This window comes from Mizuhopecten yessoensis, unplaced genomic scaffold (genome assembly GCF_002113885.1).
Source record: "Mizuhopecten yessoensis strain PY_sf001 unplaced genomic scaffold, ASM211388v2 scaffold8387, whole genome shotgun sequence".
Classification (NCBI taxonomy): Eukaryota; Metazoa; Mollusca; class Bivalvia; order Pectinida; family Pectinidae; genus Mizuhopecten; species Mizuhopecten yessoensis.
The window spans coordinates 318,079-331,741 of NW_018407522.1; the positions used below are offsets into that span (position 1 = coordinate 318,079).

Below are 13,663 nucleotides of genomic sequence, written 5' to 3' on the forward strand. Positions count from 1 at the left end.
CGGCCCTCTATAATATGCGGGAAATATGCGACCCGCGCCCGGAACGCACTTCAAACTGATATTTTAGAAACAAATCGTCACTTTCACACACAGGTCGCACATGGATCGAAAGATCTATTCTTTATGCACAAGATGAACATACATAACATGCCTCAAACAACCAATACAATCACTAAAAACATATTTTTTCAAACTTACTCTGTTTTACACTAGGTTTTTGATAGCCCCGCCTTCTAATGCCACGTGACTAAAATCTCGCCGGCCGATGTCATAACGTTGGGAAATACCTTCGGTAACGCGAGATCTCGTCAAGTCATGTGACATTGCTCATGGCCTAATTTCCATTAAAAGCATGGGTTGGTATAGAAAACGTTGGAAAATACTTTTCGTAATGATATTTGAAACATGTTATTGATACCATCTAGTGCTTAAAGAATAGATCTTTCGATCCATGTGCGACATGTGTGTGAAAGTGACGATTTGTTTCTAAAATATCAGTTTGAAGTGCGCTCCGGGCGCAGGTCGCATATTTCCCTCATATTATAGAGTTCTGATGTTAATTGACGACAGACCGATATGAAAAAAGTCGATAAAACGTCAAAATAATTCGGACTACCGTGATAGATGTCAACCGCTGATGGACAAACTTACAACACAGGAGTCCCGTGATAGATGTCGACTGCTGACAGACAAACTTACACCACAGGGTTCCCGTGATAGATGTCGACTGCTGACAGACAAACTTACAACACAGGATTCCCGTGATAGATGTCGACCGCTAATGGACAAACTTACACCACAGGGTTTCCGTGATAGATGTCGACTGCTGACAGACAAACTTACAACACAGGGTTTCCCAAGATGACGATTGATGAAGACTATGGACAAGATTGTTGGTTGCCAGCATAATCCCAAAGGAAAATATTTGTATTAGTGTTCGCTGTAGTTTTGCCGTCACTTTCCGAGTTCCCGGCTTGAGGTGGTGACATTATTTTCATTTGACTTAGATTTAAATGTCGAATTTCGTTGATGAAGAAGAAAACGCCTACCCTTCTGGAGCACCTGGTATTATTCTTGTACTTTTGTTTCAAGTATCGATATGTGAATATTTTCTTTTGTCATATTTTGTTCTAGTTTTATCGATTTTGAGTTCGAATTAGGGTTTCATTAACCCTTTCATATTTTTTATAATTTTGATTTTAGACGTCTGTTTTATGAACGCATGGGTTAAGAACATGTCAAAATCATTTTATCAACAATTGGCCCACAGGGCCGGTATCACTCACCTTTTTCTTTTGTTACATGAAACTGACATACNAAACTTACAACACAGGGTTCCATTGATAGATGTCGACTGCTGACAGACAAACTTACAACACAGGGTTTCCGTGATAGTAGTCCGAATTATTCTGACGTTTATAATTATCGACTTTTTCATATCTNAAAACCAATTGAATATGAATTTTTAAACTGCTGAGAAATTAGGTATTGCTAATATGATACTGCAAATATAGCCATATACACTATATCTATGAAAGTGATGGGGTTTTTCCGGGCNCGGAACGCACTTCAAACTGATATTTTAGAAACAAATCGTCACTTTTACACACAGNCAACACTTTCCCATCCGAGGACCAACTTTTGAATAAATTTTTTGTGACCGTGATGTAATTTGCAAAAACAAATCGTATTACGGAAAAGTGGTCCTCCTTTGAGAAAGTGCTCAAAATAATGAAAAACAGGGGTGATCAAGTTTCTCTAAACTGCGACCGGTGTTTCTCGGGTTAAATAAGTTTGTAATTGCTAATATCTATATGTTCTATCTAGCCGAATGTCTAACGCAGTTTACTTGCGACTAGAAAATAAACGCTCCAGGTTCGATTCCTCCTTCAGTTATATTTTCTTTTAAATATTTAGGCATGTGATCATTTTCCTTAATAAGGCAATAGTGTTTTTTTAAATCGATGGAAAATTTTGTTTTCATTTTAATAACATACCTATTGATTTATCAGTTTTGTTAGTAATAATTTCTTTATTATTTTAGTGCGACATACTTCTATCGAAGCATGTCAACAAATCCCTGTACACGTGTACAGTACAGCTACGATTTGAAGGTAAGACTATTTTTGATGAAATTTATGAATCGTTTTACCCTCTAAATGGCAATAATAATTATATCAAGTGCTTAAACACCAGAAAATAATGCCGAAATACCAAATATGTGGTCTGTTTACAATAATCATTTTCAGACACGGGATTCCGATATTGCTACCTGTATAAAAATACCTGAGGACGCGTCATAACAGTGCACGGTTGGATGTGCGCACTAGCGTAACATAGCTTTGGGGAAATATGCATAGCAACCCGCCATATCTCTTTGATTACTAGAACACAAGACATTTTAACATCTCTTAAACGCTTCTTAAGATATTGTTGTTTGAAATTTGAAATTTTAATTGTAAAGCTTTTAACTCACGTTGACCTCTGCCTCGGGCAAGCACTTAAAGTTGACTTTTGACCTCATTACTGTAATAAAGAAAACGATTCACAGCGCTGGTCTACATAACATACCCAAGTATCATGACTCTAAACCAAATGCTTCTTAGGATATTGTTGTTTGAAGTTTTTAACATATTTGACCCCTGTGACCTTGAAAGTAGGTCAAGGTCATTTTAATGATGAAATTTTATAGCACTCCATTCCAAGTACCTACTGGTCAACTATCATGACCCTGTGCCTTATGGGAATTGAGTAGAAGATTGTTATAGCTTTTAACCCATGTTGACGTTTGACCCCAGACTTGCACTTAAAGTTTACCTTTGACCTCATTACTTTAGTTAAGAAAAAGATTCGCACTGCTGGTTTACATATTATACTCAAGTATCATGACTCTAGTCCAAATGGTTCTTAGGATATTGTTGTTTGAAGTTTTTAGCATATTTGACCCCTGTGACCTTGAAAGTAGGTCAAGGTCATTTTAATGCGGAAACATTATAGCACTTAATTCAAGGTACCTACTGGCCAAATATCATGACCCTGTGCCTTATGGAACGTGAGTAGAAGATTGTTAAAGCTTTTAACCCATATTGACCTTTGACCCCTGACTAGCACTTTCAGTTGACATTTGACCTTATCACTGTTATTTAGAAAAATATGTGCACTGCTGGTCTACATACCATACCCAAGTATTATGACTCTAGTCGAAATGGTTCTTAAAATATTGTTTGAATTTTTAATAAATTTGACCCCTGTGACCTGGAAAGTAGGCCAAGGTCATTTTAATTAGGAAATGTATAGCCCTCCATCCTAGGTACCTACTGGTCAAATATCATGACTCTAGGTAGAAAATGTTGACGGACGGACGACGGACGACGGACGCCGCAGTATGGCTTAAGCTCACAGGCCCCAAAGTAATTTTTTGTTTTTTTTGTTTTTGTATTATTTTTTCATTTTTTTACAAGACAAGACAAAACATATATGACATTGTTCCTAAGTACATGATTGTTCATACATATTAAACAAAGATCATCATCATTATCAGACATCATCATCATCATCATCATATAAGATATTATTATTAACACATAAGCAGATATTAAGCAAAAAATTGCCAATGTCATGTACATACATAAAGACATACACTGAGACACTGATGCAAAAACAATATATATAAACCTATGACATCAAACACACAAGAGAAAAACCAAATAAACTGAAACAGAAAAAACAACAACACACAAAACATTACAGGGGATGGGGAGCACTCCTAGGTCATTATATTTTAACTTAAGCCTGGCGAATTAAAATGTATGAAATATTTGATGATTATTATTACAGTGAGGAGACGATAAAGTACAATAGATGTATATATGTATAGAACAAATATGTCATATATATATATATATAGTCATATTATAATTGCATCCAGTTATCTATTTGATGGTTTAACTCATCCTTATTTATTAATTTATTCTGTTTATACACAAGGATCTTTTGTGCTTTTAATTCAAATTTTATATGGTTTTTGAGACTAGTCAGATTAAGGTCAATTTCTAGGCATTTAGTTTTATATATGTATTGTTTTATAAGTAGTATTATGATGTTTTCTATATAAAACTTTGTATGGTTATATGTATGTTTACCAAAAAGGAATTCTTGTTTTTCAAATCTTAGTGTAAGGTTTTTAGTTATAATATTTGTTTTCAGCTCGTCAATTAGCCTATCAATTTTTTCGCAATCCCATAGCATATGAACTATTGTTTCAGGGTGAATTTTACAGAAAGTGCAAAGGTTATTGTGTGATTTGCCAATTTTGAATAAAAATGTGTTTGTAGTGAGAATTCTGTGGTTTATTCTGTACTGTAGCCACTGTAGTTTGGAGTTGGTGGTGGTTTTAAAAGGACATTCATATATTTTTTTCCATGTTTCATCATCTATATTTTCATTTAATATCCATTTTCTTTGAGCAGTAGGTTTAACATTATTTTTAATTAATATTAAATATATGTCTTGTGCTCCTTTACTATTTTTAAGTATTAACTTAAGATTGATAGGTATATTTGGAAAGATAACTGTTTTTTCTGAAGTAAAAATGTGATGATTTTTTCTTATAAAATGATGCACAGCATTCTTTAGGCCTTGGTATGTCAAAAAATTAGTATTTATGTTATATTTTTCTTGAAATTCTTCAAAGTGGTAGAGTGATCCATCCTGTTTAATAATGTTATATACAAATTGTACTCCCTTTTTAAACCATGAATTTTTGAATGTAAATTTTCTGTCAATTTTAATTTCACTATTGAACCACAGAGGGTTTTCACGTATATTTGTATTGTATATATTGCTAGAGATAATAGTATTGTACCATGCTTCTAAGACATCTTTCCAAAAGAGGTTACTACAACGTTTAGATTCTTCTTTCAATTTTTCAAGCCCACAGTTAGCTAATGTTTCTTTATCAAAATAAGTTTCTAAAATAAGAGCCCAATTTCCTTCTTCTTTATATACCCGTCTTATCCATGCTGCTTTAAGAGCTGTTATCAAAAATTTTAAATGTATCATTTTCAGACCACCTTCTTCATAACTTTTAATTATCACATCTCTCTTTATTTTATCTGGTTTACCATTCCACAAAAATTCATACAGTACACTATTAATTTTTCTTATATATGTTTAATCAGGATTTGGTAGTGCTATAAATAAATGGTTAAACTGTGATATAAGTAGTGATTTAATAACTGATATTTTACCTATTGGTACTCGTCTATTCCATGATGATATAAGAGTTTTGTAATTCTGTGCAAGTCTACATCATAGTCTATCCCTAGCAAATTGAAAGTTGATGTACACGTAATTTAGTGTTAAGTTGATTTTACTGTGCTAATTTAAACATATTTTATTAATGAAATATACAAGGGGTTCACACAACAAGTTATTACCCCTCCCCAATACATATTGTAAAATAATGTACATATATGTTCAGTGAAAAATAGAGTTACAGTTAACACAATTATAATGTGCTAGATTTTACAATTTCATAAGATGCAGCCTGGTAGAGTTTTTTCAAAATGAACGGAATCAATTTCACAAAGAAATCAGGCAAAATAATGAAACGCAATTTCATAAACACATCATAACCCAGGAGAATAAGACAAAGTAAATGAACGGATGCGAGGATTAAGCTATACAAAAGGGATTGGGTAGTTGGAGGGGATATATGCGTGAGAACAGTTCAGAAAAGTAAGAGGTATGGTCGAATGATAGGGAGATTTGGGATTGTGATGTTGGGTAAAGAGTATAGATACAGATGGGTGTGTGTGGGGCGGGGCGGGGTTGTGTGGGATGGGGTAGGGGTGTAGGTGTGTGTATGTGCACATGACATTTGAATATATACACAACATGAGAAAACACATCTCATGTTACATATGCTTACATGCATTCACAAATAAGCACACACACTTACCATTACACACCCTCACACCCACACACACTTGTATACTGTACACGTTATAAACAATACTTTTTAATTTCGAAATATTCAGGTTTTTAAGTTCACTAAAACAAAACAACAAAACAGAAATTGCACAGGGTGTTGACTTAAAGCGGTTACTATATATATGCTTGCGGTCACACGTAATCAAACACACAAGTCTCATGCAGACTCTCTCTCTCTCCCTCACAACTCTCATGCAGACTCTCACAAACACCAACTCCCCCCCCCCCCCCCCCCCCCCCCCCCCCCACACAGTGTCTTCAGTGTAATCAAAATGAATGACCGATATAGATACACAATAAAATGTTTGCTTATAGAACTGAATACAAAGTGTACACATGTAAAAAAGAACTGTTGTACGCTGCTAAGTGTATAACAAGTATTATACAGGCAAAGTACATCATGCTGGTCATAAAAAAATATATATAAATGTACAAACCAACGAGTTACATAAAACTGGCGCACTATAACGTTGTAAATTTGCAGCAACAATATTTTGGTAATGGGCTGTATACTATAGCCAAGCACTGAATATACAATGTAAGGGAAGGGGCTGAGTACATGAAATGAGGCACCGCGCGCGTGCCGAACTGAAACTAGTTTACCAAACTTTGACACCAGTGCCTCATATAAGGATTCTATATATACATGAATTGAATACACGTTCTGTTCGACAATTGACAAACATGTTCCAAAGAAATAGTTCTCAGCATAAACTATTATGTTTGCGAATACTTCTCTTTTCGTTTATATAACACTGTTGGTGAGGTCATTTACAGCTAGTTCAAAAGTTTTTGTTGCTTCCAGTTTGTCCTAATAGACCAGTGTGTTATACTTGTACACATAGATTCCGTCCGTTTGAGTGCGGATTAGAAGGTATTTGATGGGTCCAACATGATCAATTGTATTTAGTCTTAAAGGAACAAAATGTTTATAAACTAGTGTGTTCGATGCTAGTTTCTCATGTTACAGTCGCATCACGTGTACGGTACCATATCTACACCCTATCCACGCGTTACCACACGTGTCCACACCCACCGCTGTAGGTTCCACCACTCCATGTTTCTGGTCCAGGAGACACGTGGCCTGTGTACCATCTCTCGGTAACACATACACCTGATTGTTACTGACGTCTGGTACAAACAGTCTGTCGTACTTGTCACGTGACATCTTATTGAGCTGCATTTGACCAACGTTTGGACCTTTGTTAATTTCACCTGTCCAGGTATGTTGGACTGTGCATGATTTTCCTGTTATGGACAATGAATCCTGAGATGAGGTTATTACTGCCACGTTTCCTGATGACAAACAGGCAATACACCACCCATTCATACCACACGGTACTTTCCTCACAATCGTACCTGACTGATTCAGTACAACTATGTCTGGTGTGTATGTACTAACAACCACCTCGTCCCACTCGTTGATGCTGATGTCCAATGCTTTATGTGGTCCGATGTCAGCAAATGTTGTCACTTGTTTGTTATGTAGTGATAGTTTATATACAAATGTACTAGCTGGGCAACTAGTCATAAGTATGTTTGCCGTCCCGAACATGACGATCCTCAGCGGAGAGAAATTCGTTTTTACTGTTTTCGTGACGACGCCCTTCCTGTTGACCAGTACCAGACCCTTGAAATGAAGTATTGATAACCACGCGTGACTGTCGTCGACTGGACATATACCGAGTATTTGATTTTGTTGCGAAACAGTAAACTTAGAGAGACGTTGAACGTGTTTACTGTCGATGTCTGTCTTCTTGTACTGGTTCGTGTGGTGAGGTTCACCCAGCATTTCCGCCAACATGGCGCGGTCGATACTTCCGGTAACAAAGTTTGGTTGTTTCGGCAATACGTGTTTCACATTCACATCATAGCGGGAAAGACTTGTTCTCAAGGAACTTTCGATTTCAAACATGGATACACTTGATGTGTTCGTTACTTCCGCTTTTTCAAGTAGGCTCGTCAGCTCTGCAACATTTTTCTCATAAAGCTGACAATCTTCTTTGTGTGTAGCTAATCCTTTTTTTCTCCATGGACGACAACTCAGCCAGCACCGCGTCCGCGATAGAATCTACTTCTTTCTTTAACTTAGTCCTCTGAATGTTTACATCTTTCCTTATTGTATCAATGTTGTCGTTGAACGCTTCGGTAACGTGATGTCGCTCTGACGTCTCGTTCTTAAAATGTTCTATTTTAGCTGATATTGCTGTCATGTGCTCTTTCAGATGTTGCTTTTTTATAGAAAATTCGTCTTCAAAAGGTTTCAAGTTGTGCTGTTTATGAGTTTTAGATAAACACATCGAACAAAGCAACAGGTTGCAGTCCGAACAATAGAGATCACACAGTTTACCGGGGTGTAGTTTACATACCTCTGGTACAGGCTTGTCTCCCTGGCGGTTAGCCTCCCCGATCGACACGACGTCATCGTTTTTAGTTTTCCTCCCGCGTGTATGGGTTTCCTTACACCGGTCACATAAATTCTCCTGACAATCGTTGCCATACCATCGTACCCCGTCTTCACTGTCACACAAAGCACACGTGTATGTAACGGGTTCCTGGGCACGCCGTGCGAATCTGCTACTTGCCATGGTTTTTATTAAGAGATAGAATACGCTAACACTTTACCTTGAAAGTGTGAAATGCAGCCATTTTGTTGCTCTGTCGGTAAAGGTATAACTATATACTTCCTTGTTCTAGGTATGTCACGTGATTATTCTGACAGATAGATAAGATATGATGTCCTTGACTTGGCTAGTCGCGATATCGATAAGGCTTGCCTTCTCATGATCATTGGCGTTCGGCCAAAAATACTTTGTAGATCTTGCTATCAGACATGTGTTCGTGATTTCATTCGTTATACTTATATTGCACCGTATGTTTAGTAGTTATACAGCATACAAACCTGTAGTGCACAAGACATTCTGCGAGGAGTTGGTTAGTGTTGTGTACCTGTGTCCCCCACCTATATATTTTCACATGTCTGACTGGTTAGCATGGCCTACCTGTTGTATAACAGGAGTATCAAAATGCACGGCCACACCGGGATTTGAACCCGGAACTCCGAGTCCTACATGCATGGATGCTTTACCAATGAAGCTAGCTGGTTGTAGGCGATCGACCCGGTCAGGTTCCGCTACAGATGTGTAGTTTGATAAACCGAGTTAGTACGTGCAGTTGTATGTTTTGGAAAAATATTTATCGACAAATGTATATGCTCTGAGTTCATTAATTTATTAATCTTACGAATATTTACACTCAACAATTTATCTTCTTATGTAGCAGAAATAACACTTTATTCAAAGCACTAAATATCATCAGAGACGTACACGTATATATTGTATTATATACCTCTCTGATAAAAGTGCATATCAATAATCAATGTGGCAATGAGGTCAGTCCGTGCCTCTTTATTGATATCAGTAAAGATATCTACTAGATATCTAGGTAACGAAGAGGGCGACAGGTAACATCCGGGCCTCTTTATTGATATCAGTCAAGATATCTACTAGATATCTAGGTAACAAAGAGGACAACAGGTAACATCCCTTCGAATGAAGGGAGACATATTGTATTATAGATGTAGTACTGGTTCTTCTAATAATTTCTTGTCCGGGCCATAACATCTAAACCGTTGAAGATATCTTTACAAAAACTGCAGTATATTTGCATAACCTAAAGCCGATGTGAAATGCACTGCCGTTACATCACTGATATTGACCTCAAGGTCATAGGTCAAATAAGTGCAATTTTTTCCAATAATTTCTTGTCCGGGCGAAAACTTCTAAACTGGTAAGGATATCTTAATGAAAGTTGCTGCATACCTTTATCACTCACTGACAAAGTGCAGTGCTCTGTCATTGGATAATTGCAACCTTGACCTCAAGGTCAAATGTCTAATAAGTGCGAATATTTCCAATAATTTCGTGTCCGGGCGAAAACGTTTAAACTGTTAAAGATATCTTAATGAAAGTTCTTGTATAGCTTTATCATCCACAGATGATATGCAGTGCTCTGTCACGTATCATAATTGCGATAATTGCTATATGTACTTGTCTATACCATAGCTACTAAAACTTACCAACACTGTTTTCACAATGTCAAATAAACAAGAGCAGCAACATTTATTAATTTTTATTGTTGCACACCCAATCTACTATAAAAGCAGCAAATATACATGTTGGCTAATAAGGGGAGACAGATTTTGTTCACTGAAACAAATCTCTAGTTGATCTTAAAAGATTTGATAATTAGAAAGTAAAAGAGGAAGATAGAATTTGGCACCAGGAATGTAGTCCAGAAGTATCAATCATTTTGACAATGTAATGCATTGATTTCAATACTTGGCCATAAAACAATTAAAAAGTCTCCGGAAATTAAATCACCGCCACCTGTCTTTGAAAGTCATGATCATAGAGGGCATAGAGGCTCATGATATTCCCAAAAAACATGTATAAGTAAGGGATATTCCCCATAAACACGTGTGAATGAGGGATATTTCCCCATGTCAATGTAAAAGTGAGGGATATTCCCCAACAACACCTACAAGTGAGGAATATTCCCCTTAAACACGTGTGAGTGAGTGATATTTCCCATAAACATGTACGAGTTAGGTATATTCAACCATGAACATGTAAAAGTGAGGAATATTCCCGATAAACATGTAAAAGAGAGGAATATTCCCGATAAACATGTAAAAGTGAGGAATATTCGAAATTGGGAACCCTAGTTCCGTTTAACGTTTAACGTAAACGGAACGAGGATCGGGTTCCTAGTACCGTTTTCTTAAACGCAACTAGGGTCTGGTTCCCAGTTCCGTTTACGTTAGACGGAACTAGGGACTAGGAACCAACTTCAGGCACTCATACAAGTAATAGTTTACGCCTCCATTTCCATCTTCAAAAGTCTCATAACATAATGAGAATCTGTTTGCATTTCAATGTCACTCTGGTGTTAAAATTGAAGTTTAAACAAAAAAAATAGGAATGAATAAACTTCCAAATGAAAAAAAATGTCATTTAACCTTAACTCAAATAATCATACTGGTCTATCAAAACGAGTATGAAAAATTTAAACGTAACAAACATTTTGATTGAACACACAAAGGTTATATATATATATATATATTAAAGGTATCAGCGTCAAACTTTATTCTAGGTATGAATCTATGTTTCGTTTGAAGCTAGACCCTGTGCACGTTTTGTTGTTGTTTTTGTTATTTTTTTCGAATAAATACAAATTTTGTCACAGATATATGATAAATTAGGATAATTCGTTCATGATACAAGTAGAGAGTAGTCCGCTTTAGCTGGGGAATACATAAAATGACACACCGTACCGAACGGAAATTAGTTTGAACAAACTTTGACACCAGTGCCTCATATAAGTATTCCATACATGAATTTAATACACGTTCTGTTCGACTATTGAAAAACATGTTCCACAGAAATAGTTCGCAGCATAAAATCATTATTTTCGCGTTTACTTCTCCGTGCTCCTCTTTTCGTTTATAGAACGCTGTTGGTGAGATCATTTACAGCTATTTTAAACGTTGTGTACGCTTCCGGTTCGTCCTAATAGACCAATGTGAAATACTGTACAAATGGATTCCGTCCGTTTGAGTGCGGATTAGAAGGTATTTAATGCGTCCAACACGATTAATTGTCTTGAGTCTTAAAGTTACAAAATGTTTATAAACTAGTGTTTTCGATGCTAGTTTCTCATGTTACAGTCGCATCACGTGTACGGTACCAACTCCACACCCGATCCACACGTTCCCACACGCGTCCACACCCACCGCAGTAGGTCCGATCACTCCATGTTCCTGATCCAGGAGACACGTGGCCTGTGTACCATCTCTCGGTAGGACATACACCTGGTTGTTAGTGTAGTTAGGTACAAACAGTCTGTCGTACTTGTCACGTGACATCTTACAGAGTTGCATTTGACCAACCTTTTGACCTTTGTTAAGTTCACCTGTCCAGGTATGTTGGACTGTGCCTGATTCGTTTGTTATGGACAGTGAATTATGAGATATGGTCATTACTGCCACGTTTCCTGATGACAAACAGGCAATACATTTCCCATTCATACCACACGGTACTTTCCTCACAATCGTACCCGACTGGTTCAGTACCACTATGTCTGGTGTGTTTGTACTAACAAACACTTCTCCCTTCTTGTTGATGCTGATGTCGTATGCTTTATGTGGTCTGATATCAGCAATTGTTGTCACTTGTTTGTTGTGTAGTGATAGTTTATATACAAATATACTACGTGGATTACTTGTCATAAGTATGTCTGTTGTCCCGACCATGGTAATTCTGCACGGACAGAAGTCCAGTTTTACTGTCGATTTGACCACACCATCCCTGTTAACCAGTACCAGACCCTTGTATTGATGTATTGATAACCAAGCGTGGCTGTCGTCGACTGGACATATACCGAATATTTGATTTTGTTGATTAACAGTAAACTTAGAGAGACGTTGAACGTGTTTACTGTCAATGACTGTCTTCTCGTACTGGTTCTTGTGGTGTAGTTCACCAAGCATTTCCGCCAACATGGCGCGGTCGATACTTCCGGTAACAAAGTTTGGTTGTTTTGGCAATACGCTTTTCACATTCACATCATACAAGGAAAGACTTGTTCTCAAGGAACTTTCGATTTCAAACATGGATACACTTGATGTGTTCGTTATTTCCGCTTTTTCAAGTAGCCGCGTCAGCTCTGCAACATTTTTCTCATATAGCTGACAATCTTCTTTGTGCGTCGCTAATCCTTTTTTCTCCATGGACGACAACTCAGCCAGCACTGCATCCGCGATAGAATCTACTTCTTTCTTTAACTTAGTCCTCTGAATGTTTACATCTCTCCTCATTGTATCAATGTTGTCGTTGAACGCTTCGGTAACGTGATGTCGCTCTGACGTCTCGTTCTTAAAATGTTCTATTTTAGCTGATATTGCTGTCATGTGCTCTTTCAGATGTTGCTTTGTTATAGAAAATTCGTCTTCAAAAGGTTTCAAGTTGTGCTGTTTATGCAATTTAGATAAACACATCGAACAAAGCAACACGTTACAGTCCGAACAATAGAGATCACACAGTTTACCGGGATGTAGTTTACATACCTCTGGTACAGGCTTGTCTCCCTGACGGTTAGCCTCCCCAATCGACACGACGTCGTCGTTTTTAGTTTTCTTACCGCGTGAATGGAACTCCTTACACCGATCACATAAATTCTCCTGACAATCGTTACAATACCATCGTACTCCGTCTTCACTGTCACACAAAGCGCATTTGTATGTAACGGGTTCCTGGGCACGCCGTACGGATCTGCTACTTGCCATGATGTTTGTTAAGAGAAAGAATACCTATACACTATGAAATGTCGCCATTTTGTTGCTCTGTCGGTAAAGGTATAACTATATTCTTCCTTGTTGTAGGTATGTCACGTGATTATTCAGACATGGCTAGTCACGATATCGGTCGGCCAAAAATACCCCACCGTGTAGTATAGTCTCTCGAAACAGTGTGTTCGTGATTTTATTCATTGGTCTTTGTGTACAATATCCATACTTAAGTGTAGAATAAAGGTTAAACCCCAGTATATTTACAGTGCACCGCGCTACGTTAGACAGCAGAAAAACCTGTAGTGCACTAGACCTGCGTAG

General features: G+C 37.3%; 2 protein-coding genes across 2 annotated transcripts; both read right to left on the bottom strand.

The window, feature by feature from the left end:
- Positions 1–6,958: 6,958 nt before the first annotated feature.
- On the bottom strand, positions 6,959–7,909 carry LOC110455847. Its single transcript, XM_021506254.1, has one exon. It carries the CDS (start codon positions 7,907–7,909, stop codon positions 6,959–6,961), a length of 951 nt encoding a protein of 316 aa, XP_021361929.1.
- A 1,128-nt stretch (positions 7,910–9,037) lies between these two features.
- On the bottom strand, positions 9,038–13,460 carry LOC110455862. The gene has a single exon (XM_021506275.1). It carries the CDS (start codon positions 13,337–13,339, stop codon positions 11,717–11,719), a length of 1,623 nt encoding a protein of 540 aa, XP_021361950.1. The 5' UTR covers positions 13,340–13,460; the 3' UTR covers positions 9,038–11,716.
- Between the last annotated feature and the right edge of the window lie 203 nt (positions 13,461–13,663).